This window comes from Giraffa tippelskirchi, chromosome 13 (assembly GCF_054371585.1).
Source record: "Giraffa tippelskirchi isolate mGirTip1 chromosome 13, T2T-mGirTip1v1.2.pri, whole genome shotgun sequence".
Lineage (NCBI taxonomy): Eukaryota > Metazoa > Chordata > Mammalia > Artiodactyla > Giraffidae > Giraffa > Giraffa tippelskirchi.
Genome location: NC_137287.1, coordinates 40,869,326 through 40,895,176, shown reverse-complemented (window position 1 = coordinate 40,895,176; position 25,851 = coordinate 40,869,326). Strand labels below are relative to the sequence as shown.

The window sequence follows — 25,851 nt, the reverse complement described above, 5'->3', positions numbered from 1 at the left end:
AGCCAGAACACATTTTAAAAAATCTGATAAATAAAACCAGTTCTTTGAAAGGAGCCACATGGCTACTGGGCAGTGGGGGGCGGAGGGGCCACACAGGCTCTGGTCATTGCAGCAGAGCCTCGTGGGGCCAGGCTTGGGGGCAGGGGGAGGGTGGCTGGTCAACAAGCAGACTGGGGCTGCAGGACCAGCGCGGACCTCTAGGAGCTGGGTGCCGACGAGCCTGCCTCGATGGCTGGGGCGCTGGCACCCAGAAGCCTTCCGCCCACCGCGACACTCATCATCAGCTATACTGTGAGCTGAAAAGGAAACACTGGCCCAACATCTACACGGCTGAATAAAACTAAGAGGCCATTTAGAAGATTCTAGACAAAAGCCCTCGAATTCAGAATTTCTTCAGTATTCTAGAATTCTGCTTATTTTGTTTTAGAAACAAACGAGTAACGAGATGTGATGGGAGAAATTCAGAACAAGTAAAGCTTCAATAATCATGTAAACAAGAAGAAAGTCTTCAAAATATATTTTTTTCTCGGTTCCACTAAGTGACGGTCACCAGATTCTGCCAAGTGAGAAAAGAGAACGGCAGGACCCGACACAGCTGTGTGGAGATGCCAACAAGCTACGTCCATGCTTGTGTGCAGAGCTGAGCGGGCTCCAGGTGAGGACGGAGGTCAGGCAGGTGCTGAACTTCGGTGATGCCTTTGGTTCCCCCACCCCAGCCCCTCCCCTGGACAGTGGGTCTCCTGCACTGTGCTCCCCGTAGCCAGGAGGGGACAGAGAGGAGAGAGCAAGGCCCAGAGCACCCTAAGGAGGCTCAGGCCAGAGGGGCAGGCGGATACTGGGACCCCAGCGAGGGCCCCTTCCTGGCCATGCACGGTGAGGACACAGTGGCGCCTGCCTGCCTCCCTCTGGGAACCACTACCTCCTCTGGGTCCCATGGCGGCCCCGAGTCACCTGACCTAGGCTCTCAGTCCTTTCTAAGGACGCGACCAGACACGAGGCCAGAACCACACAGCCTAGCAGCACCCACATCTCTGGGAGGTCAGAGGGCTGGGACTGAGGAGGCAGGGCTCCCTGGAAGGGTGAGCTCATGGCAGAGTGTCCTCGGCTGCCTCTGATCACGGGAATTTAATCACAAGAAACTGCTTTCTGGGACACAGGGCTGATATGAGGGCCAGGCAAAGCTCGAGCTGACCGGCAAGGGTCTGGAAATGCTTTGGTGGCCTTGCTGTGGCCGCGGCAGCTCTGAACTCGAGGCTGGCTAATCGCTTCCTGCAGGCAGGCTCCACTCCAGCACTGACGGGTGTTAATAAAAACGTCCAATTGGGCCAGTAAAGCCCTCATTAAGCTGTTTTTAAAGCATGAATTTAAGAGCGGTAAGGGTCACAGGGAGCATTTAATTTGCAATGGCTGGCAGGAGGTGCTGCTGTGACAGGGAGCAGGGGTCAGGCATCCAGGTCACGTAAACATGCGCTGCCCTGACCAGCCTGGAGGCAGACCTAGCATGCGGGAGCGAGGGCGGGGCCCGCTCTGCACCAGAGACCCCGTGGCAGAGACGCGACTCGCCGGTCCCCCTACGGCCTCCCGCATAGCCCACTCATGTTTATTTTAAACACTGCGATTCACCACTTGAGGCACCGCCTGGAGGATCCGCTGTGCTCTCAGCTCACGTGGGTCAGCCCCCATCGGCTCCGTCGTGGAAAATACACTAGCTTAAATCTTTGTTCTCCAGTAAAGCCTGTGCTCTTATGCTGTGATCTACTACAAGTTGATAAAATATGCCTTTGTAAACAAAAATGAAAACATTTTATCTCTCTCTACCTGATCCTGCCAGAATTCGCTTTCCAGCTGGCTCTCCTGTGGACTGGATGGTTTACTGCGACTGGATTTTAACTACTTACACGAATCATTGTTTTGTTTCCAAATTGTTTATGCTCTGTGTCTCCCTGCTGCATGGTGACTCTGTCAGTGGTACTGATGGCATTACTTGTATCCTGTTGTCTCTTATGGCACCCACTGTGTAGCTTGGCCGCCAACAAAACTGATGATGGCTAAACATCTTGGGGAAACAGATCACATTTAGGACTCATACAAAATAATTATGATAGTGTGATTCCCAGGCATGGGAAGAAGCAACAAGGGAAAACATTTCCTGGATCATAGTGGTAAGTAATAAGATGGAGGATCCAGAGAATCTTTAATTATCAACAGGGTGTAATCTGGAAATTAGCAGCTGGAGCAGCATATCAACGAGAACTTTCGCCTGACTCAGGATGAGCCTCCCAGCACCATGGGACAAAACTTGGTCATGTAACGTCTCCCAAATATTGGTTGAATTCCAGATCAAGAGGAGGAAACTGAGAAATGGAGTATTTCCTGCCAGATCAGTAACCAAAGGCTGTCACAGTCCTCACTGATTGCACCCCTCCAACATGAGCTGGTGAGCCCGAGGACACTCAGGGTGTGGAAACTCGGGACACTGGCTCCAGGAGCTGAGGTGCCCATCAAGGAATGATTCAGTGAGTGCAGACTTGTGTGTCTTCCCACATACAGAGAAGCGCTGGTTTTCTTTAATTTACAATAATCTTTTGACATTCAGACTCAGTTCAGTTCAGTTGCTTAGTCATGTCCGACTCTTTGCAACCCCATGGACGGCAGCATGCCAGGCTTCCCTGTCCATCACCAACTCCTGGAGCTTACTCAAACTCATGTCCATCAAGTCAGTGATGCCATCCAACCATCTCATCCTGTTGTCCTCTTCTCCTCCCACCTTCAATCTTTCCCAGCATCAGGATCTTTTCTAAGGAATCAGTTCTTCACATCAGGTGCCCAAAGTATTGGGAGTTTCAGCTTCAGCATCAGTCCTTCCAATGAATATTCAGGACTGATTTCCTTTAGGATTGACTGGTTTGATCTCCTTGCAGTCCAAGGGACTGTCAAGAGTCTTCTCCAACACCACAGTTCAAAAGCATCAATTTTTCGGCGCTCAGTTTTCTTTATGGTCCAACTCTCACATCCATACACGACTACTGGACAAATCATACCTTTGACTAGATGAATCTTTGTTGGCAAAGTAATGTCTCTGCTTTTTAATATGCTGTCTAGTTTGGTCATAGCTTTTCTTCCAAGGAGCAAGAGTCTTTTAATTTTACGGCTGCAGTCACCATCTGCAGTGATTTTGGAGCCCCCCAAAATAAAGTCAGCCACTGTTTCCCCCTCTATTTGCCATGAAGTGATGGGACCAGATGCCATGATCTTCATTTTTTGAATGCTGAGTTTCAAGCCAACTTTTTCACTCTCTTCTTTCACTTTCATCAGGAGGCTCTTTAGTTCCTCTTCGCTTTCTGCCATAAGGGTGGTGTAATCTGTGTATCTGAGGTTATTGATATTTCAACTGTCAATCTTGATTCCAGCTTGTGCTTCATCCAGTTCAGCATTTCTCATGATGTAGTCTGCATATAAGTTAAATAAGCAGGGTGACAATATATAGCCTTGATGTACTCTGTTCCCAATTTGGAACCAGTCTATTCTTTTATGTTTGGTTCTAACTGTTCCTTCCTGACCTGCATACAGATTTCTCAGGAGGCATTTCTTTACACCATTTCTTTACAGTGGTCTGGTATTCCCATCTCTTGAAGGATTTTCCACTGTTTGTGGTGATCCACACAGTCAAAGGCTTTGGCGTAGTCAATAAAGCAGATGTTTTACTGGAACTCTCTTGCTTTTTCTATGATCCAACGGATGTTGGCAATTTGATCTCTGGTTCCTCTGCCTTTTCTAAATCCAGCTTGAACGTATGGAAGTTCTTGGTTAACGTACTGTTGAAGCCTGGGTTGGAGAATTTTACTTTGCTAGCGGGTAAGATGAGTGCAATTGTGCGGTAGTTTGAACATTCTTTGGCATTGCCTTTCTTTGGGATTGGAATGAAAACTGACCTCTTACAGTCCTGTGGCCACTGCTGAGTTTTCCAAATTTGCTGGCATATTGAGTGCAGCACTTTCACAGCATCATCTTTTAGGAGTTGAAATAGCTCAACTGGAATTCCATCACCTCCACTAGCTTTGTTTGTAGTGATGCTTCCTAAGGCCCATTTGACTTTGCATTTCAGGATGTCTGGCTCTAGGTGAGTGATCACACCATCGTGGTTATCTGGGTCATTAAGGTCTTTTTTGTATAGTTCTTCCATGTATTCTTGCCACTTCTTAATATCTTCTGCTTCTGTTAGGTCCACACCATTTCTGTCCTTTAGTGAGCCCATCTTTGCATGAAATGTTCCCTTGTTATCTCTAATTTTCTTGAAGAGATCGCTAGTCTTTCCTATTCTATTGTTTTCCTCTATTTCTTTGCATTGATCACTAAGGAAGGCTTCCTTATCTCTCCTTGCTATTCTTTGGAACTCTGCATTCATATGGGTATACCTTTCCTTTCCTCCTTTGCGTTTAGCTTCTCTCCTCTTCTCAGCTATAGTACCGGCCCTTTGTTGCAAAACTTCTACATAACCTGGCTACTGCCTCACCCCCTTGGAGGAGTTCTCTCAGGGTTACTAGAGATGCTGCCTCCTGGGCCTAAGTCCTAAAAACTCCCACCTGATACAACATAACTCCCAACTTTCAGGTTGTGACTGTCTTTTAGGTCCACATCGTCAGGTTCATTGGTGTTTTCCTCAGGTGTGTCCGCTCTGCAGCAGGCCCATTTCTGTGTGGGGAGTGTGTGTCTCCAGTAATCTTTCATGGTGTCAAACACCATGTGTAGAGAAACAGCAGCTACTGAGGTAAAAATAATCACTCAGAAACGCACCCCCTCCATGGGCTGTGGGTGGGGTGTTGTCTGCGCCACCACCCTGAGGACCGCAGGCTGCCAGGTGTCTCAGCACAGCTGCTGCACCGCTGGTTAGCTCACACTTGACTTCCTGCTCCCTATAGACTTCAGTCCTGTCCCTGCTTCTCCATCCCGCCCTTGTAGAGCCCCTGGATGGGTGCTGAGTACTGGTGCTCTGGCTGCAAGTACACTTTCCTAGGAAATACAACATCCACCGTTAACTTCTCAAACCTACCTGCAGTTCACACCGAGCCGCTCCACAGAGGAGGAGGGTCCTGCCCCCACCCTGCCTATCACAGGAGTCCTCCTTGGAAGATGCATGGCTACTTCCGCTTTAAACCTGCCTGTACTTTATTTTTTAAATCTGTATATTTATCTGGCTGTGTCGGGGCTTAGCTGCGGCACGTAGGACCTTTGGTGCAGCACACGGACTCTAGTTGCAGTCAGTTCAGTTCAGTTGCTCAGTTGTGTCCGACTCATTGCGACCCCATGGACTGCAGCACGCCAGGCCTCCCTGTCCTTCATCATCTCCTGGAGTTTGCTCAGACTCATGTCCATTGAGTCAGTGATGCCATCCAACCATCTCATCCTCTGTCATCCCCTTCTCCTGCCTTCAGTCTCTCCAGCATCAGGGTCTTTTCCAGTGAGTCAGCCACATTAGGTGGCCAAAGGACTGGAGCTTCAGCTTCAGCATCAGTCCTTCCAGTTGCATGGGCTTCATTGCTCCGAGGCATGTGGGATCTTAGTTTCCCAACCAGGAATCAAACCCATGTCCCATGCATTGGGAAGTGGATTCTTTACCCCTGGACCACCAGGAAAGCCCCTGTCCTGTGTTTTAGAGCAGGAGAGGAGGAAATGCAGGCTTCGTGTCCTGGGTGTGGATGGTTCCCCTCCTGCCACCCCTGCCCCTGGACTGCGCCTCCACAAATATTCCACCCCAGCCCCCTGCACCTGTACCCCAAGGTGCAATGCCCTTTGGGGCTCCCTGCCCCCCCCATCCAAAGGCTGGGCTCTGCTCCTCAGTCCAGGTCCCTGGCGTGGTAGCTCCTCCTCCTCCATTCATTCCTGACCCCGCCCCCTGTATCCAGCCCTACCCATGAGCTTTTATTCCAGACGTTGTATTTTTTTCCCCTGCAGCCCTGATCCTTCATCCCCGTGTGCTTGGGATCCTGCTGTGGGTAAGGGTGTGATGCCCCTGGGAGAGCGTGGCTGTTGTTTCAACAGCAGGTAAGTTGTCTGGACCCAACACAGGCTCTGGCGCCTGGGCAGGCAGCCCCCGGCAGTCCACGCTGGCTGGGCAGCTTCATGTCCCCTGTACACGCGTGTGCAGGACTGGGGTCAGCAGGACTGGCCCGAGTGCACAGGAGAATCTGCGGCTCCTCCTCCGGCTCCCCCCCACCCCCAGCTCCTCCTGGATCCTCAGAGCCAAGGAGGACGGGCTTCCCTCAGAGGACCGCATGCCCATGCCAGCCTTCAAGAAGCGCTCACACTCATGGTGACCTCACCCAAGTCTCCACCCCGACAACCCCACCTCCATCCTCACCCGGGGCCTTTGTCCAGCACCAGCCCCGCCCCACGGCCATTCTTCCCTTGGGAGCTCGGTCGACACAACCCAAAGGGAAACCGCACAGAACCGAAGACAGATGTTGAGCGCTGCTTTGTCCCAGTAATGATTGCGAGACAGTCCAGGAAGCCCATCTGCAGTCCCTGCTCAAGGCCACAAGCTCCAGGTCACCTGTCGTGCTCATCGCAGGTGGCCCTGCTCTGCTGGTGAGGGAGTGACCTTTGAGGAATGAAGCTGAAGGCACTGACCTCTGACAGAGGCCAGAGACCATGATGGGGGTGGCCCTGGATGCCGCAGGAGAGGCCAGCGCAGGAGGTCACCGCCCACCTGCCCCCCCAGCGTGGGAGGTCACCTCCCCCCCGACCCAGCGCAGGCCTCAGGGCCACAGGGAGCCCCTGCTTCTGCTGCCGAGCTCAGAGGATTGGGGTCCAGACCGGCCACACACCCCAAGCCCTGCGTTTCTGCCAGCTCAGGGGCCCGTGGGGTGGCGCTACCCATAGAGTATGGGTGGGACCCGAAGTCTTCCGGCAGAAACCCAGGAAGACCCAAGCCCATGGGGCCCCAGGAATCCTGCGCCTTCCAGGGCGTCCCCATGCACGCCGGGAGTGGGGGCAGGCCTGCAGGACACCATGGCCCTCCAGTCTCTAGCAGGGAGCACCAGTGCTGATGTTCTGGACGCCCACTGGGTGCCCACAGCCAGCACGGGAGGCGTGACAGGCGGAGGCATGAGGCGGCATCTGGCCTCATCTGGCGGAGACCGCAGGTGAGGACGCGGGACCGAGGCAGCTGGCGCAGCCGCGGGAGAGACCCGCCGTCGCGAGTAGCCAACACCCAGATTATGTGACTGCCACTTACCGAAGGAGTACCTGAAAGACAAGAGGAGAACTGTCACCCAAAGGCTTCTAATTTATGCATCGTTTTACCTGCTAAAGAAAGACTGACCCAGTGTCTCCAAACAGAATGGGGACAGGTTACATTACTGAGGTCAGAGGTCACATTACTGAGTGACAAGGAAGAAGGGCCCTCAGGTGGCAGAGCGGAGCGGAAGCTAGGGGGAGAGCTGCCTTCAGAGGTCTGAGTGGAGGTGAACCTGAGGAAAATCTGTACTCAAGGTCTGAGTGGAGGGCTCGGTGAGGCAGACCTGCCCTGGGTGTCTGATTGCAGGTGAGGTGAGGGGAGACCTGCCCTTGCTTACTGAACCTGGCCACACCTTAGGTCCCCAGGTAACCGTCCCTGACAGGAGTTTCTTATTGGCCCCACCGCACAGTCGCACTGCGGGGCTATGCCCACAGCAGGGGATGAGTAAGTATGTTTGGAACAGTACATGTAACGCTGTTCACCCCTGAACAACCTGGCGCCAGGTGGGCTGTTACTTCTGCAGTGGGGTGGTGGTTCTGATCGGCCTGCTTACTGCAGGCTAAGCATTTTTCTTAGAGGTTTGGTGAGAAGCCTGTGTAGACATGGGCTCATGCAATTCTGATCCCAGTGCAAAGGTCACCTGTACTTGGTTTCAGTGCAGTGATTTCCTTCAAGCACCGTGAAAATATCCTACCCCAGAGTGGTTCATTTGAAGTGACACCCCATTACGCCGAGCACAGATTATTAGAAAAGCAGCCCTAAGGGGAGGATGTATCAGACATGCCTTCCCTGTGGAACCTGGGGGAGTTGGGGCCCTGGGGAGCATACACGTGTGTAGACCTCAGGTCACGGGAAGGAGCCCCACGATGTAACGTGAGTGGACCCAGGACACTCCTCACACCATGCATCTTCTCCCCCAGGTCAACACGATGCCAGCACGTGGACCCCGGGATAAAGGACACGACTGTCCAGCTCAGCGAGTGCCCATGAGTGAGAGGACCAGGCACTGGCCTTGGCTGCACCATGGACAAGCCACGCGCCTGCTCGGGGATGGCAGCTGGACACGGAGGCCACAGGTGTCTCCATCCGTGTGAAGCAGACAGGACACGGAGAGCGGTCCAGGGGTGAGTGGGGATACAGGCTGAGGAAGCATTTTAGAGGTAGACAGTGCTGTCCTTGCACAAGTTGAATAGTTACACATTGTGGTATGTAAACAGAGACGTTTTAAGACAAACGTTTGTTCAATGAAGTATTGACACGTGAAAGGACAGGGAGTCCGAGATATGTAAGCCCCCAGTGAGGGGAGGGCGGGTCCAAGGGGCACCCTGAGCGCCTGTTTCATACACCAGGCACCTTCCTCCCCGAGCAAGTAGGACGCAGACCCCATCGGCCTGGCAACCAGGCACGCGGTGAAGCCAGGGGCCCTTCCTCATGGAGTTGGGGTGAGGAGAGACTGGCTTCCCACAGGGAATACCGCTTGGAGGAGGAAGACAGGAAACGGCTTGAGCTCTCTACTGAGCAGGAGCCTGAGTTTCCACAGTAAACCCTTTACAACAGCCGGTCACACGCTGCCTAATGCAAGAAGTAAGTTCTCCCAATAAGTGGCCTTGGTGAGCAGAGGAGAGGAAGGGGCTGACTGTTCAAACCTCACAGAGTGGACACTGCAGGTGTTCCTCAGAACCACTGGAGGAGCCTGGGAGCTGACAGGACAGCTGGCCGGCCTGGCCCCCACCCACAGCCTGGCCACTAGAGCAGTGTCCCTCCAGGGACTTGATGACGGGCCTCTGCTGAGGGCATTAGGAAATGCTTTCTCGTATCTGCGCCTATTCTGCATTTTAAATCTCAAGGCTGCCTGATACAAGAGTTTTAAATATGGGTCGTTACATCTACGTGAAAAGCTAAAAGGTATTCATTAGACTTTTACAGCTTTTACTATATTTTTAACAGTTGCAACTTATGTTAGAAGAGGTGGCCGTTCACAGAACCAGTTTGGGGGATGGTCTATTGATCTGGTTTTTAGAGAAACTCAGGTGCACCCTGTTCTAAGAGATTCAGATTTTGCTCCCAAATGGTTTGTGTTAGCGCCTCACTTCCGTCTGCTAGAGACAACACCACCACTGCCTCCGAAGGTGGCCCACGGCTCACTGACCACTCATGTCCACAGGAAGGAAGGCAGAGAACCAAGGTGGGGGGAGCCCCCCTCCCCGCTTCTGTGTACGCAGTTCTCGGCCTCAAGTCACCCAGAGGCCTTTGCGCCAGGTGACTGGAACACTGAACCGGGTTCTCAGCGATGTTTCACTTTGTAGGAGGGCATCGGGGGTAAATATTTTATCTCCTCTCCCCTGACTGGTGGTGGGGGGTGAGGGGAGGCAGTGTTGAATCTGCATAACTCTCCCACTTCCTGCCTGTTGCAGAGGAGCACTTCTCCACTAGGAAAGCAGGTGGACGGGAATTTCTAACAAAGTGGGTTCTTTCAGGCTGAGCCTGTGAGCGCCCCTGGAGACAGCTGAACAGAAGCAGCGCTGGATGGGAAGGCCAGAGGAGCTAAAGTGTGGCCTGGCCACGCAGCCAGTGGGTGACGGCCCCCTCCTCCCCAAGTTGAGGAACACAGGAGCCACCATGGCACAGAAGGCCATGTCCAGCACCGTTGGCGGGAGCAGAGAAGGCCCGTGTCACATCCGATGACCACAGGCAGTGGGGAGCCACCATTCCCGCAAGGTCTGGGGTGTCCCCATGGGGACAGGGCCCCGCTGCACAGCCACGTGGTGGGGATGGCACTGCACTGCTGCCCAGACCTCGAAAAACCATAGCATCAAATCCACTTCACATCAAATCCGTCTACACCAGAGCCGCGGGCAGGAGAGCCTGGACGTCTCGGTGTCTCAGGCCAAGATAAAGATTTCCGTCTCAGCGGGTCACGATGCAGGGGTCCCTCCGCACCTCTGCGGCCCTCGGGCACCAGTTCCCAGCCCTTTGAAGTCGATCCTCTGTCCCTTCTGCCAGAGGCAAGTGCCAAGGCAGCTTCCTCTGCAGGAAGGGACCCCCGGAGCGCCTAACCTGGCTCCAAGTTTCCAGAGATAATCCTTTCTTCCTTGTGGGGGCCGGGGAGGTGGGGAGAGGGGAGGGTGGCCACACGCTGCTGTTAAGCACAACAAAGAAGCCCTTCAGGATTCCTGCCACGGCCAAGCACAGATAACAGAACCAGAAACCCAGCCTCTGGGGGAGCTGACACTAACCGAGAAGCCTGGGGCTAAAGGGACAACTTGGGCTTCCCGTGCATCTGAGCAGGACAGTGCCGGGCTGGTCAGTCCCTGTGAGTCACTCGCATTTTATGCAGTAGTAGTCCCTGAGCTCTGGCTCTGTGTCTCTTCAGTGTCCCTGATCCCCAGGACGCTCAACTCCCCCCATCTCACGGTCCCCCAGCACAGGAGGAGGGCAATGCGGTCTCAGGTGCAGCTGTGACACTCCCAACAGAATCACAGTTACTCCCGAAACAGGAGGCTCCTGGGTCTGGGCTGAATGCGACCAGCAGTGCATCCACAGCCTAAGAAAAAGGGTGGTCTTTTCTGAACTCATGTAAGAAGACAGTTTGCTCACTCACTCCTGCTGCCAGGAGGTGTTGCTAGGCTCAGCGTAATGCTCCTGGGGCCCTGAGTCATGGTGCCTGGCTCCCAGGTGCCCCGTCCACCCTCTTACCAGATCTGTCCCACGTTGACCAGGGACATGTAGAGGACCCAGAGTGCAGCCATGAGGACCATATTGGCGCAGCCAGAGACCAGGATGAAAGAGGAGATACCCAGCCCAAGGAGAGCCAGGGCGTCCAGGTTGGCATCCATGTGAGACCAGTCCAGCAGCCAGAGGATGGTGGGGGCGTAGCTCAGGGCATCCCAGCTGATGCGCCCTCCGAAGTGCCACTGCACGCTCTGCAGGTATGCCCTACAAGGCAGCAGTCCCCTGTCTCCGATCAGCTGCTTGTTCTGATGGAAGGCCACCAAGAATGCCACAACTGGAAAGAAGAGAAGACGGAGCAGTGTGAGCAGGAGCACAGCCATCTGCGGACACTTCCCGGACGTGCGGGGCTTGGCCACACGAGGAGACTGGGCAGGGTCTGAGCAGCGGTTTGGAATCAAAGTGTGGACTCGAGGGGTCTGAGTGTTTCACAAGTCTCTGGGAAGAAAGTAGAAGCTCCGACCCGGAAAAGTCACAGGGCACAGGTATATGTACACATACCTGTCTGTGCTGCACCTGCTTATACACGATGTATATGTGCATATACAACACACAGGCATCTATATGAAGTATGTGACTGGCTGCATAAAACGGTTAGGTAACCATCCCAGAATGAACTTTGCTTAAAGAAAATTTACAATAAAACACTTATGTCAGAAACGTAGAAAGGCCTCTAAATATCTACCTTAGGAAATCAGAAAAAAGAGCAGATTACCTATGAAACAAGCATCAGAAAAGACATTTTTAAAAAGAGGTGACATCAATGAAATTGAGAACAGGAAAAATAAAATCAAACCAAAAGTTGGTTCTTCGATAAGATGAATATAATTGATAGAACTCTAGTCAGAATAACCAAGAAAAGGAGAGAAGACACCAATATCAGGGATGAAAAAAGGGACACTGCTAGAGATTTCACAGACATAAAAAGATAATACAGGAATACTACAAATCTAAGATCATAAATTTGGCAACTTAGATGAAACAGACCAATTACTTGAAATACATAAGCTACCAAAACTCACAAAAGAAGAAATAAAGATAATATATCACAACTAACCAATTTCATCTCAGAAATGCAAGCCTGGTTCAACTCTCAAAGAAAACCAATGTAATCACCATACTAACAAACTAAATAAGAAAACCATATGATACTATCAATAGACACAAAAAAAGTACATGAAAGAATTTATTCATTCATGATAAAAATTTTTTTTTAGCAAGCTAGGAATAGAAGGGTACTTCATCAGTCTGTAAATGGTGGCTACAAAAAACCTACACCCAAGTTCATACTTAGAGATTAATGGCAATACTTTTCCCCAAAGCCTTGAAACAAAGCAAGACTATCTCTTCTCTCATTACTCCTATTAACACTGCATAGGAAATTCAAGCCAGGGCAATGAGGCAAGTATAAAAAATAAAAGATACATAGATTAGAAAGGAAGGAATGAAACTATTTCTATTAATAGACTGCCTCTGTAGAAAATTACCAAAAAATCAACCAAAATTGAAAAGAAGAAAAAAAAAGCCCTCATAGCACTAATAAGTGAGTTTATGAAAGTCAAAGAATACAAGATTGACAAACAAAAGTCAACTGTATTCAGTTCAGTTCAGTCGCTCAGTCGTGTCCGACTCTTTGCGACCCCATGAATTGCAGCACGCCAGGCCTCTCTGTCCATCACCAATTCCCAGAGTCTACCCAAACCCATGTCCATCGAGTCGGTGATGCCATCCAACCATCTCATCCTCTGTCGCCCCCTTCTCCTCCTGCCCCCAATCCTACCCAGCATCAGGGTCTTTTCCAATGAGTCAACTCTTCGCATGAGGTGGCCAAAGTATTGGAGTTTCAGCTTCAACATCAGACCTTCCAATGAACACCAGGATTGATCTCTTTTAGGATGGATTGATTGGATCTCCTTGCAGTCCAAGGTACTCTCAAGAGTCTTCTCCAATACCACAGTTCAAAAGCATCAATTCTGCGGCGCTCAGCTTTCTTCACCGTCCAACTCTCACATCCATACATGACCACTGGAAAAACCATAGCCTTGACTAGACGGACTTTTGTTGGCAAAGTAGTCTCTGCTTTTAAATATGCTATCTAGGTTGGCCATAACCTTCCTTCCAAGGAGTAAGCGTCTTTTAATTTCATGGCTGCAATCACCATCAGCAGTGATTTTGGAGCCCCCAAAAATAAAGTCTGACACTGTTTCCACTGTTTCCCCATCTATTTCCCATGAAGTGATGGGACCAGATGCCATGATCTTAGTTTTCTGAATGTTGAGCTTTAAGCCAACTTTTTCACTCTCCTCTTTCACCTTCTTCAAGAGGCTCTTTAGTTCTTCTTCACTTTCTGCCATAAGGGTGGTGTCATCCGCATATCTGAGGTTATTGATATTTCTCCCAGCAATCTTGATTCCAGCTTGTGTTTCTTCCAGCCCAGCCTTTCTCATGATGTACTCTGCATATAAGTTAAATAAGCAGGGTGACAATATACAGCCTTGACGTACTCCTTTTCCTATTTGGAACCAGTCTGTTGTCCATGTCCAGTTCTAACTGTTGCTTCCTGACCTGCATACAGGTTTCTCAAGACACAGGTCAGATGGTCTGGTATGCCCATCTCTTTCAGAATTTTCCACAGTTTATTGTGATCCACACAGTCAAAGGCTTTGGCATAGTCAATAAAGCAGAAATAGATGTTTTTCTGGAACTCTCTTGCTTTTTCAATGATCCAGCGGATATTGGCAATTTGATTTCTGGTTCCTCTGCCTTTTCTAAAACCAGCTTGAACATCTGGAAGTTCACAGTTCACGTATTGCTGAAGCCTGGCTTGGAGAATTTTGAGCATTACTTTACTAGCATGTGAGATGAGTGCAATTGTGCGGTAGTTTGAGCATTCCTTGGCACTGCCTTTCTTTGGGATTGGAACGAAGACTGACCTTTTCCAGTCCTGTGGCCACTGCTGAGTTTTCCAAATTTGCTGGCATATCAAGTGCAGCACTTTCACAGCATCACCTTTGAGGATTTGAAATAGCTCAACTGGAATTCCATCACCTCCACTAGCTTTGTTCGTAGTGATGCTTTCTAAGGCCCACTTGACTTCACATTCCAGGATGTCTGGCTCTAGGTGAGTGATCACACCATCATGATTATCTGGGTTGTGAAGATCTTTTTTGTACAGTTCTTCTGTGTATTCTTGCCACCTCTTCTTAATATCTTCTGCCTCTGTCAGGTCCATACCATTTCTGTCCTTTATCGAGCCTATCTTTGCATGAAATGTTCCTTTGGTATCTCTAATTTTCTTGAAGAGATCTCTAGTCTTTCCCAATCTGTTGTTTTCCTTTATTTCTTTGCACTGATCGCTGAGGAAGGCTTTCTTATCTCTCCTTGCTATTCTTTGGAACTCTGCATTCAGATGGGAATATCTTTCCTTTTCACCTTTGCTTTTCGCTTCTCTTCTCTTCCCAGCTATCTGTAAGGCCTCCTCAGACAGCCATTTTGCTTTTTTGCATTTCTTTTCCATGGGGATTTTCTTGATCCCTGTCTCCTGTACAATGTCACGAACCTCTGTCCATAGTTCATCAGGCACTCTATCAGGTCTAGTCCCTTAAATCTATTTGTCACTTCCACTGTATACTCATAAGGGATTTGATCTAGGTCATACCTGACAGATTGTGGTCCACTGGAGAAGGGCATGGCAAACCACTTCAGTATTCTTGCCTTGAGAACCCCATGAACAGTATGAAAAGGCAAAAAGATAGGACACTGAAAGATGAACTCCCCAGGTCAGTAGGTGCCCAATATACTAATGGAGATCAGTGGAGAAATAACTCCAGAAAGAATGATGGGATGGAGCCAAAGCAAAAACGATACCCAACTGTGGATGTGACTGGTGACAGACGCAAAGTCCGATGCTGTAAAGAGCAATATTGCATAGGAACCTGGAATGTTAGGTCCATGAATCAAGGCAAATTGGAAGTGGTCAAACAGGAGATGGCAAGAGTGAACGTCGACATTCTAGGAATCAGCGAACTAAGATGGACTGGAATGGGTGAATTTAACTCAGATGACCATTATATCTACTACTGTGGGCAAGAATCCCTTAGAAGAAATGGAGTAGCCATCGTGGTCAACAAAAGAGTCCAAAATGCAGTACTTGGATGCAATGTCAAAAACGACAGAATGATCTCTGTTCGTTTCCAAGGCAAACTATTCAATATCACGGTAATCCAAGTCTATGCCCCAAACAGTAACGCCAAAGAAGCTGAAGTTGAACGATTCTATGAAGGCCTACAAGACCTTCTAGAACTAACACCCAAAAAAGATGTCCTTTTCATTATAGGGGACTGGAATGCAAAAGTAGGAAGTCAAGAAACACCTGGCATAACAGGCAAGTTTGGCCTTGGAGTACAGAATGAAGCAGGGCAAAGGCTAATAGAGTTTTGCCACGAGAACGCACTGGTAATAGCAAACACCCTATTCCAACAACACAAGAGAAGACTCTACACGTGGACATCACCAGATGGTCAACACTGAAATCAGATTGATTATATTCTTTGCAGCCAAAGATGGAGAAGCTCTATACAGTTAGCAAAAACAAGACTGGGAGCAGACTGTGGCTCAGATCATGAACTGCTTATTGCCAAATTCAGACTTAAATTGAAGAAAGTAGGGAAAACCACTAGACCATTCAGGTATGACCTAGATCAACTGTATTACTATATACCAACAATGAACTATTGTCATCTGAAATTTTAAAATATTACAACAGCCACCAAACACAGTGTCTAGACTAAAAACACTGACAAAATATACACAGAATTTGTATGTGGAAAACTACAAAACATGATGAAAGAAATCTAAGGAGATCGAAATAAATATAAAGATTCATTGCGTTCATGAATTGGAAGAGTCAGCATTATTAAAAAGTCATTTCTCCCCAATTTGATCTACAGATTCAATGCAATCTCAATCAAAACATCCAGTAAACTTTTCCGTAGACACTGACAAGCTGATTCTAAAATGGGTATGTAAAAGCAAAGGAACTAGAATAGCCAAAATAATTCTGATAATGAACAAAGTTCGAGGACTTATTTTAATCAAGACTTACTAAAGAGCTACGGTCATCATGGCAGTGTGGTATTAGCCAAAGTATAGACACATAAACCAATGGAAGAGAGTATAGAACCCAGAAGCAGACCTACACAACTGACTTTTGACAAGGATGCAAAGACAGTTTAATGGAGAAAGACAGTCTTTCCAACAGGTGGTGCTGGAATAACTGGCCATCATATGCAAAAAAAAAAAAAACAAACAAAAAACCTTGACATATAACTCACATCTTATACAAAAATTTATTCAAAAAGGACCAGAGACCTAAGTATAAAACATAATAGTAAAGAACTTCCAAAAGAAAATGTAGAAGAAAATGAATGTGACTTGGGTTTGGCAATGAGTTTTTAAATAGAACAATCAAACCATGATCTATGAAAGAAAAAACCAGTAAACTCTACCAGATGAGAAACTTGCTCTGTAAAAGATATTTTTGCCATCTGAGCTACCAGGGAAGCCCTGTAAAAGATATTTTTAAGAGAATGAAAAGACAAGTCACAGATTGGGAAACGTATCTGCAGCTCACATATCTGATGAAAGACTTGCATCCAGAATACTCAAAGTGCCATTAAAACTCAACAAGAAAACAGACAACCCAGGTTTTTGAAGGGCAAAAGATCTGAGCAGACGCTGAAAGTCGTTTGCTTCACACAGAGGATCCACAGATGGCAAATAAAACATGAAAAGATGCTCAATATCATTTGTTGTTGGGGAAACGCCAATTAAAACCACAATGCAATATCATCACACACCTATCATAACAGCCAAAATCTGAGAAACTGAGAATACCAAATGCTCAGAGGATTCAGAACAAGAGGCAGTCTCATTCCCTGCTGGTGGGACACACATGGTACGGTCACTCTGGAGAACAGTTCGGCAGTCTCTCATAAAGTTAAACATAGATTTACCACAGAACCCAGCAATTATACTCTTAGGGATTCACCCAAGTGAACTGAAAACTTAGATTTACACAAAAGCCTACATGTTCATAACTGCTAAAACTGGAAACAACACAGATGTCCCTCAGTGTTGGAACAGGTAAACAAACTGTGGTGCATTCATAAAACGGGTTGACATCCAGAGGGAACATCAACGGAATGTTGATTCACTCAACAGCATGGACCTCAAGGCCATGTTGCTGAGTAAAGGAAGCAGACCCAAAGGCTCCTGGGAGAGGCAAACCCCGGGGCCGAACATGGTCCAAGTGTGCCAGGCGCTGGTGTGGGGCACAGTTGATGACGCGCCGGGGGACTCTGAAGGGATGGCACTGTTCTGCCCAGTCCTAGGGTGATGGATGTCTATGCATCTGTCAAAACCTATAAAACTGTACATCACAAAACAGGAACCATATCTAAACTATCAAAACAACCTAGCCAGCACTCCAGGGGATGCCAGGCTAGAGTGCAGACCAGGACACGTGAGTGCAACTCTGCTGCTAACGTACAACACGGCCACGTGGAGTGGAAGACAGGAGGGAGGGCTGGCCTAATTAACTTTGGAAATCGTTCTGAGTAAAAACTATGAAATGCAAGGTCAAAGACAAAGGGCTCTGTAGAGAAACACTGGAGTCTCAGCAGGGGTAGGCTCAGATGTGACACTCCTGCCCTTGTTCTGGATGAACTCTGGCCCTGCCCAGGCTGCAGACACCCCCGATGGGCCCCATATGCACCCCAAGGGGACCACCAACCCGCTGCGACCCCCCCAGCTCAGGCCAGAGCCTAAAGCTAAACGAGGATCCAGTGGAGAAGCTGAGCTTCTCCCGGCCCCAGGAGGGCTCTCCTCAGACCCACAGCCTGTCCCGTCACCAGAGAACCCCAGACGAGTCCAGCCTGAGGGGCGTCCACCAAACACAGGGCCGAGCCGGCTCAGAACATCAAGGTCACGAAGAGCGGGGGAGCCCAGAGATGCTGCAGCCCTGAGGGGACAGAGGAGCCGTGGCGGCGTTGCAGGGTGGGGACCCGACGGGAAGGGGTGCCAGTGGGAAGCTGGGTCGGGGCCATGGCTTGGTCGCCTGTTTCCAGTGTGAGTGTGACGAGCGCCACGAGGACGAGCAGACGCCTCGAGAAGCCACAAGGGGCTCGGGGTCCAGGGACTCGCTTGGTGTTGACAGCTTTTCTGTAAACGTGAGGCTTCCGCACACCTGAGGTGAGGACGCTGTCCTGGCTTGTGAGGAGCTCTGGCCCTTGTGTGGGCGTGTGTGGTGGTCGGGGACAGCTCCGCAGGTCCCAGCCTAGTTCTTGTGCCCCAGGCTGCAGCAGCTGGATGAGGAGGACAGCGAGCTGAGGTCCTGCACGCCCTGCCTGAAGGCCAACATCGAGCGCCTGGAGGAGGTGAGCTGCCCGCCGGCTCCACAAGGGCTACCTGTGGACCACCAGGACCTGAGACAGGGCTTCCAAGATGGAGGAGCCGCTGGTCGGCTTCGGGCCTGTGGGGGGCACAGCTGGCCACGGGGTGTACCTGCCAGCAGGAGCAGACTGGTGACCCGGGAGCCAGGACAGGCAGGGCCTGGCCCTCCCTTTGCCAGAAGGTGTGAGGCGCTGCCTGGTTCCTGGGGTCCTTGGGCCTGGAGAGTCACACTTAGATTAGGGGCCTTGCGGATGGGCAGTCTCTGACCTGAGTGTCACACCCAGGGGCTGGGGTGCTGAGTGCAGGGGGAGGACATAGTTGGAAAAGCATCTTGTGGTGGCACAGAGCAATGACAGAGACTGAAAAAAGTCAAGGGAAGTTTATGGAGCAGGAGCCACTCCCAGAAGACAGAGATCAGAGGTGTTAAACACCGTCCCTGCTGCAGGAGCTCCCAGGGAGATGCACAGACAGGCAGGATAACAGCACTAAGAACCCCGTCAGGTGTGCAGAGGGTGGGGAAGCTTAAGGCCCATCCCTCAGCCTCTTGATGGGTTACACTCAACAACGGGGGGAAGGTGTGGACGGGTGGAAGGTGTGGACGCCACCGCCTTGTGGGAAGCTCCTGGGACTTTAGAGATGCTGAAGTTGCTGGCAGTCCCCAGGAGACCTGCATCCTTCAGAAGAGACCAACCCAGGGCCCTGCCTACTTGCCAGCCGTCTCAACCAGGGACCCTCGACGCCAAAGATGGTAAACTGATTTCTTAGGGCAGCTGACAAACTCCAACCCTACTCCACATAGTGAGAAAAGGTAGGTGGAGCAAAATACATGTTGCAAAGCAACTCACTCTGTGCTCAGTGCCAGGCTTAAACTATCTGCCTGACCCTTTGGTTCAGAATGGTTTCCTTCTGAACTGAACTGTGGGTCCCCGCGGAGATCAAAACCAGCGGGGCTCCCTGGAGGCAGAACTGGTTCTATAATCTGCGCTCTCTGCGGGAGGAACCACTGGGCTTTTCCCACTGTTAATGGCGCCGGTTTAAAAGGTCTATTAAAGCCTCGCAGATTAACGTCTTGATTTCCTCTTTCCCTAAGTGACAGCTCAAACGTTTAGAATGCCTGTTTAATCCCGTGGAGGATAGAGCATAGCAGCAAGAACTATTTTTTACAGTAACTTAGAGCACTCGAGAACACAAGAGAGTCGTGGCTGAGTTCTCGCCCCCCTCGGACCGGGGCCCCCGGGTGCCCACTCCGGGTTGGCAGAAGGTCGCCGGGCAGAGCGCGGCACGCGCACCCCCTTCGAAGACGTGTGCGGAAGCGACTCGGAAATGACGCGGGGACGCCGGGTTCCCAGCGCCCTCCGGACCCGCTGGGACCAGGCTGCCCACGGGCCCAGGCCACTCTGTCGGTGGCCGCCCCCAGCCCCGCCGGCCCCGCGCTGACACGTTCGTTCGCGAAGCTCAGTTTGGCGTCGGGAGCCACTGCTAGTCTCGGGGGTTTGCGCCACTCCGGGCGTGGGGGCCGAGACGGGGCGCGCACACACGCTGGTTGTCTCCGGGCGCCCAGCAGTGCTCTGGGGCACCAGGCCGGTGCGGGGCGCGCGGCTCTCCACCTGCTCACGCCTGGCTCGGGCCGCGCCCCGCAGGTGAGCCCGCACTTGCTGCCCCTGCACCAAAGCTGCGGGGCCGCAGTCGCCGCCTCACCGGCTCCGGTCAGCGCGGGATCGGCGTGGGGACCCCGGGGCTCGGCCGCGAACACGCCTCGGGGGCGCCCTGGGCGTGGCGGACAGGGCGCGCGCGCGGAGGGGCCACACTAGGGGCCTGAGCCCGCGGACTCACAATAAACGAAAGCGAGGGCCCTCAGGAGCATGATCCTGGTCAGCCAGAAAGTGCCCGCGCGGAGGCGGGCCGGGCGCCCCTTGAGGTCGCGCCCCTGCCCCGGCGGAGCCTCGGGCTCCGGGTCCACAGCCCGAGCCTTGCGTCTCCTCAGCGACTCCCTGGGCGCCGCCATCGCTGGGCCAGCAAGGCGCATGCGCGGGGGCTCCGTGAGCCCCGCCCCGCCGCGAGGCCCCGCCCACACCTGAGGTCAGGCCCGCCGGCCGGGGGCGAGCGCCTGGCCCGTTGCCGCGCGCGCTCCCCCAGGCCACGCGGGGCGCTGCGGCCGCGAGCGTGAGCGCGTGGGAGCCTGGAGGGCCGCATGCGGCGCCCCACCCGTTCATTCACCGCCTCGGCCACCGTTGCAGGGGCCTCCTGGGCACTCCCCTGCCTAGGCGCCGGCCCTCCGGGACCCTCACAGTAGAGATGGCGGAAAGGCACTTCAGAAGCAGAAATGCAACGTGAAAGAGGTGATTGGAAAGCACGAATCTGACCGCAGGCCTGGTCTGCGTCCAGAGCGGCTGAGATGTGTGCAACGGAGGCCGCCGGTGGGTCCTGCGCTCCCTCCGCGGGCCCTGGCTGTGTGCGGACGGCTGAAGCAGCCGCTTCGCCCCAGGGCTCCATGGGTGTGTACGGGTACCACACAGGCGTCTCCTGCCCAGCACCCCATCTCTGCTGTCTGAGGAGGGCGCTGGGGGGACGCTGACACAACTAGTGAAGGACAATGTGGGCTGCGGCTGGCCCTAAATCTCAGATCCTCCAGCTTCCTTGCCCTCCCCCCGCCCCCAAGCCCACCATGTCTCTGCACTGGACAGCAAAGTCCCCTTAGACAGTCCGCGCTCCTACTGGCCCTCAAGACTGGACCTCCAGCCACAGGGGACAGTGGTGGGTTGAGGATTCAGAGGAGGGAAGAACTTACCAACGAATGACCCAAGCATCACCCCAGTGAGGACACCAGCAACGCTACCTTCTGAGGACACGGGAGAAGTGCCTCTGAGCAGGTGGGGTCGCAGGCATTCCTCAGAGCAAAGAAGAGGTGTGCAAGAGGGCAGGCATAGAGCCTTTGGGGTTACTGGGTAAACTGTGGAGCACCTGAAAGGAAATGATTGAGACAGGTGTGGGTTTTTCTTCTTCATTTGTTAGAGTTCTTTACATATTAAAGATCCTCTTTAGGGCTTCCCTGGTGGCCCAGATGGTAAAGAATCTGCCTGCAATGCAGGAGGCCTGGGTTTGATCCCTGGGTTGGAAAGATGCTCTGGAGAAGAGAATGGCAACCCACTCCAGTATTCTTGCCTGGAGAATTCCACGGACAGAGGAACCTGGCAGGTCCACGGGGTCACAGAGTCAAACACGACTGAGTGAGTAACACTTACATATATATATATATAAAGTATAACACACACACACATATATTGCTTGAGATTTTATTTATTTTAGACTATCTTTCCAAAGTGGGAGTAGAACAGTGTCCTCAATTTATAAACAGATCAAAGTCCATGAGGTATAGTTCTCATTGTAACTAATTATTCCCTGAGCATATGCAGCAGTTTTGTGTTGGTCACTGAGAATTCAAAGGTAAATATGAAATGGGTCTTGATCGTGAAAGAATTCACAGTCTAGCGGAGGAGGGACAACCACCTAGTCATACCATGTGAAATGCCCCCCACATGCCCAGACAAGTGTGTGGTGAATTTTGTCTAGAAAGATCCTCTTCTTCTATGTATTACAAATGGTCATTCTGGGATTTTTATGTCTTGTTCCTAGTGTTTGGTATGTAACTATTAGTTATGTGGTCAAATGACCAGTTTTCCTGGCTTGTTTAATTCTATCTTCACCACCCGTCATGTGGACTCCTCGAGGGGAGGGGCTGCCTCTAAACAGAGGCTCTCCCAGATAGGCTTGATCAGCAACTTCTGGACCTCCCACCCCAGCCTCCACTGTTGGTGTTAATAGCATTTTGAGCGACTGAACTGAACTGGGCTTCCCTGGTGGCTCAGTGATAAAGAATCCACCTGCAATGCAGGAGACTCAGGTTCAATCCCTGGGTTGGGAAGATGTCCTGGAGAAGGAGATGGCTACCCACTCGTGTTCTTGCCTGGAGAATTCCACGGACAGAGGAGCAACAGCCCATGGAGTCGCAAAGAGTTGGACACGACTGAATGACTGAGCGTCCATATACACGTGCTTCTTACAGTGTGTGTTTTTCTTTTAAAATGTGCCCTTTTCTTTTCCATGAAAAACCCTCCCTTCAGAGCTTGTCTGTAGAGCAGCACCTGTAAGAGTTCTGACAGAGGTGCAATCACCCTCAACATGGAGAGCCCCCAGCAGGGAAGTGCATGCCTGAGGACCTGGTCAGGCCCTACTTCCAGGTCCTTCCACAGGAACCCACACGCCACACCTCCCCCATCCCGCCTTGTCACCCCCTGCAGTGGGCGATGAGCCCACACAGCCATCTGGGGAGAGCAGGGGAGAGTCCAGCGCCCCCTGCCCAAGCCTGCTTGAGCATCCCTGGGTCCTCACCAAGCACTCCGAGCGACCAGCTGTGGGAGCCAGGAGGGCCGGGCTGCTGTCAGGTGGGACCCCAGGCACTGCTTTTCAGGTGGGGATGGAGCCACAAAGGGCCCTTTGTCCTCAGCTTCCCCTGGCCGGCGCTGCACTGTTCCCCCCAGAAGGGCACAATGGGACATTGTGCAGAGCAGAAAAGGGCCCCTTGTCTAGCCTCCAGCTCCCGGGGCTCTGGGCTCCCTCCTTGGGTCTGCCCAGGGTGGGCAAGGCCACCAGAGAGGTCTGCTTGGAGCTCATGTTCTCATGTCCCCTCCAGGGTCCTCCTTCCTGAGCTGACCGCAGAGGTCCAGTCCATCTAAAGAGTCTAGGACCTCCATGGGAATGAATCCTGTCGAGCAGGACCTGGCCGTAGAAAGGCCAGCCAGAGGCTCAAGTTCTTGCCTGTTTCATCCTGAATTTAATAAAATGTGCACTGGTGTATTATTCAGCCATAAGAAAAGAGGTAAGTATTGATGTATCTACAACATAGATGAACCCTGAAAACATGTGCAGTGAGAGAATTCAGACACGTAAAGCCACGTATTATACAAGTCGATTTATATGAAATGTCCAGAGTAAGTCCATCCAGAGAGACAGAAAGTGGACCAGTGGTTCCCAGGGAGTGGGGTGGGGGGTGAGGAGTGACTGCTCACAGGGGCAGGGTTTCCTTGTGGGATGAGGGAAACATTCTATAGAGATGGTGCAGAATAACACGGTGAGTGTACAACATGCTACTGAGTTGTATGCCTAAAAATACTTCTACGCTATGTGGGTTTCATCAAAATTTAAAAAAAAATCTGCTCTGGTCCTAGTTTCAGAATCACCTAGAAAGGCACTGCTTTACCTGTCAGAATAGGTCCTGTCGTTTATACTAAACTTACGTCTTGATCTATATTGTTGTTGTTGAGTCACTCAGTCGTGTCAGACTCTCTGAGACCCCATGGACTGTAGACCACCAGGCTTCCCTATCCATCACCATCTCCCAGAGTTCGCTCAAACTCATGTCCATTGAATTGATGGTGCCATCCAACGGTCTCATCCTCTGCCGCCCCCTTCTCCTCTTGCCTTCAATCTTTCCCAGCATCAGGGTCTTTTCCAATGAGTCGGCTTTTCACATCAGGTAGTCAAAGTATTGGGAGTGGCTAACAGTTGTAAAATAATATTAGATATTATTGTGCCCCACGAAGGTGACCCACTCAAAAACAAACCTCTTTCTGAAACCCTGAGCCACAGGGCTGCAGTCCTGGTGCTGGACGGGGCTCTGAGGCGCCTTCCTCTTCCTCCAGCTCACGCCTGCACGAGCATCGACGGAGCTGCCGCTCGCCAACACCAGGGCCTGGAGAGGCTCCTGAACCCACATCTTCAAGCAAGTAACTATATGAAAATAAGTCAAAAAGATAAGAGAGAGGCCAGAGGTGCTGAGAAGAGGCCTGACTGCCCTCTGGGCTGGTTGCAGAAAGACCCAGAGCCGACCCCACCTGGACAGAACCGGAAAGGGCCCAGAAAGAAGAGGAGGGGAGAACGGGGACCCCCTGACAAGAGCCAACAGCTCGAGATGGGCTGGGGTCCCAGGAACCTCAGGGTGGGCCTGGAGTGGGCACGGCTCATGGCTGGCGGCGCTCCCAGCAGCTGCAGGGTGGCAGCACGGAGGAAGGGCCACGTCAGCACCTCGTCCAGCTGTCCCCCGGCACCTAGGCTGGGAAGCCCCCACTGCCTCAGGGCAACTGTCCCTGACGTGCCTTTGCAGCTGTCTCTGGCACCCACAAGAACCCAGCTTGCACCCGAATCTAATCGTGCACCCTTCATTTACCCCAATTTTTCATGTCTTGACATCTGTTGAGGGGAGGGGCGAGACCTGCTGGTGCTAACATCTGTCACTGTCTTCTGGAGGTGGTCACTGTGTGCCAGCCCCACTCTGTCCAGCGGCCAAAAGCCCCTGGTGAGGCTGGCAGGTGCGGGGGGGGGGTGAGCAGGTGCGGGCCATTTGTGGTGGTTCTGGAACGGTGACTCACGGGCGGCTGTTCTGCTTGGCTCGCAGTCTCCTGTCCCTGTGCCCCGGGCAGTCCTACCCTGCACCCCCAGAGGAGCCCAGCCCCGGGTGGCCCTGCAGGGCCATGGCACATGATTATTGCCAGGCAGAACAGGCAGAAAGTTACCGTCTCTGACTGTACAGCCCTGGGGGGAAAAGAACAGACAGTTAAGCTTTTCTTGTGGAATCACATTCTGAATGGGAAAAAGTCTTGAAAACCTCCAAGGTCACAATCAGGACCCCCATAGGTGAATCTGGCCCATGGGACTATATCAGTTACCAAACCCCACGGTAATGCCACATAACAAACAGCCTCAAAGCCACAGGTCGCTGTCAGTGGGCAGTGCTCCCCAGCCAGCCTGGGGTGCGCCTCTGCAGTCAGCTGAGGCCCCTGGCTGGGCCTTCGGGCAGGAGGGCCTCTCTTGCCCCCACCACACCTGACAGCCTCGCCCATAGCGGCTTCCACGCCCGCCTCCCTGCCTGGCTCCTGAAGGACCTGCCTCCAGGACCCCTGATGTGGCCCAGACCTCGGGGTGCTAAGGGCTGGGCCGGGGGACCTGTGTCCAGGGCCAGCCCGCACCTGGTCATGCCTTCCTGTGACTCTTGCCCAGTGGTGAAAGCAGAGTCTGCACTTCTGGAAGGGGCGGGCAGCACTGCTGTCACGGCTCTCCTGCAGGACGCCCAGTGGACCTGCCCGCGGGAGACGTGTCCGGAAAGCAGCCAGCTTGCTGTGACAGAGTTCACAGGGAGGACGCAAGACATGTGGGGTGTTGTCCATGGCACACGCAGCAGCCTACGGAGCAGGGTCACTCCCGCAGGTGTGGTGGGCCCCCTGCTGCCCAGAGTAATGCCAGAACTCACCTGAGCTAGAGGCCAGAGGATGGCATTAGGACCCGCAGCCAGGGGCACCCTCCTTGAAGGGACCCTGACGCCCCCAGGGGGAACCCCACAGCCCCCCCAGGGCAGGAGGCCGGGCAGGGACAAGCCTGCA

At 52.1% G+C, this 25,851-nt stretch overlaps 1 protein-coding gene and 1 long non-coding RNA gene across 6 annotated transcripts in view; one reads left to right on the top strand and one right to left on the bottom strand.

Annotated features, from left to right (window-relative positions):
• The window catches only part of LMF1 (lipase maturation factor 1), a 54,265-nt gene extending 33,817 nt beyond the window's left edge, over positions 1 to 20,448 (bottom strand). For all 3 annotated transcript variants that reach the window (XM_081558278.1, XM_081558279.1, XM_081558277.1), the window contains exons 1-3: positions 20,252 to 20,448; positions 10,934 to 11,243; positions 7,235 to 7,245 (exon numbers count right to left, since the gene is read on the bottom strand). In XM_081558278.1, the coding sequence (XP_081414404.1) occupies positions 7,235 to 7,245; positions 10,934 to 11,243; positions 20,252 to 20,444 (514 nt within the window). In that variant the 5' untranslated portion in view covers positions 20,445 to 20,448. The remainder of the gene's footprint in view (positions 1 to 7,234; positions 7,246 to 10,933; positions 11,244 to 20,251) is intronic.
• On the top strand, positions 426 to 24,617 carry LOC145532715 (uncharacterized). Of its 3 annotated transcripts, XR_014073482.1 has the most exons (10): positions 2,392 to 2,437; positions 5,953 to 6,042; positions 8,158 to 8,361; positions 18,321 to 18,402; positions 19,074 to 19,226; positions 19,585 to 21,288; positions 21,461 to 21,645; positions 22,311 to 22,480; positions 23,109 to 23,294; positions 24,118 to 24,617. It is a non-coding gene; the product is annotated as an uncharacterized LOC145532715 (long non-coding RNA). The 3 variants fall into 3 exon arrangements; XR_014073481.1 differs by lacking the exons at positions 2,392 to 2,437; positions 19,585 to 21,288; positions 21,461 to 21,645; positions 22,311 to 22,480 and adding an exon at positions 426 to 655 and having other exon boundaries at positions 19,064 to 19,226; XR_014073483.1 differs by lacking the exons at positions 2,392 to 2,437; positions 5,953 to 6,042; positions 8,158 to 8,361; ... (2 more) ...; positions 21,461 to 21,645; positions 22,311 to 22,480 and having other exon boundaries at positions 20,485 to 20,757.
• The last annotated feature ends 1,234 nt before the right edge of the window (positions 24,618 to 25,851 follow it).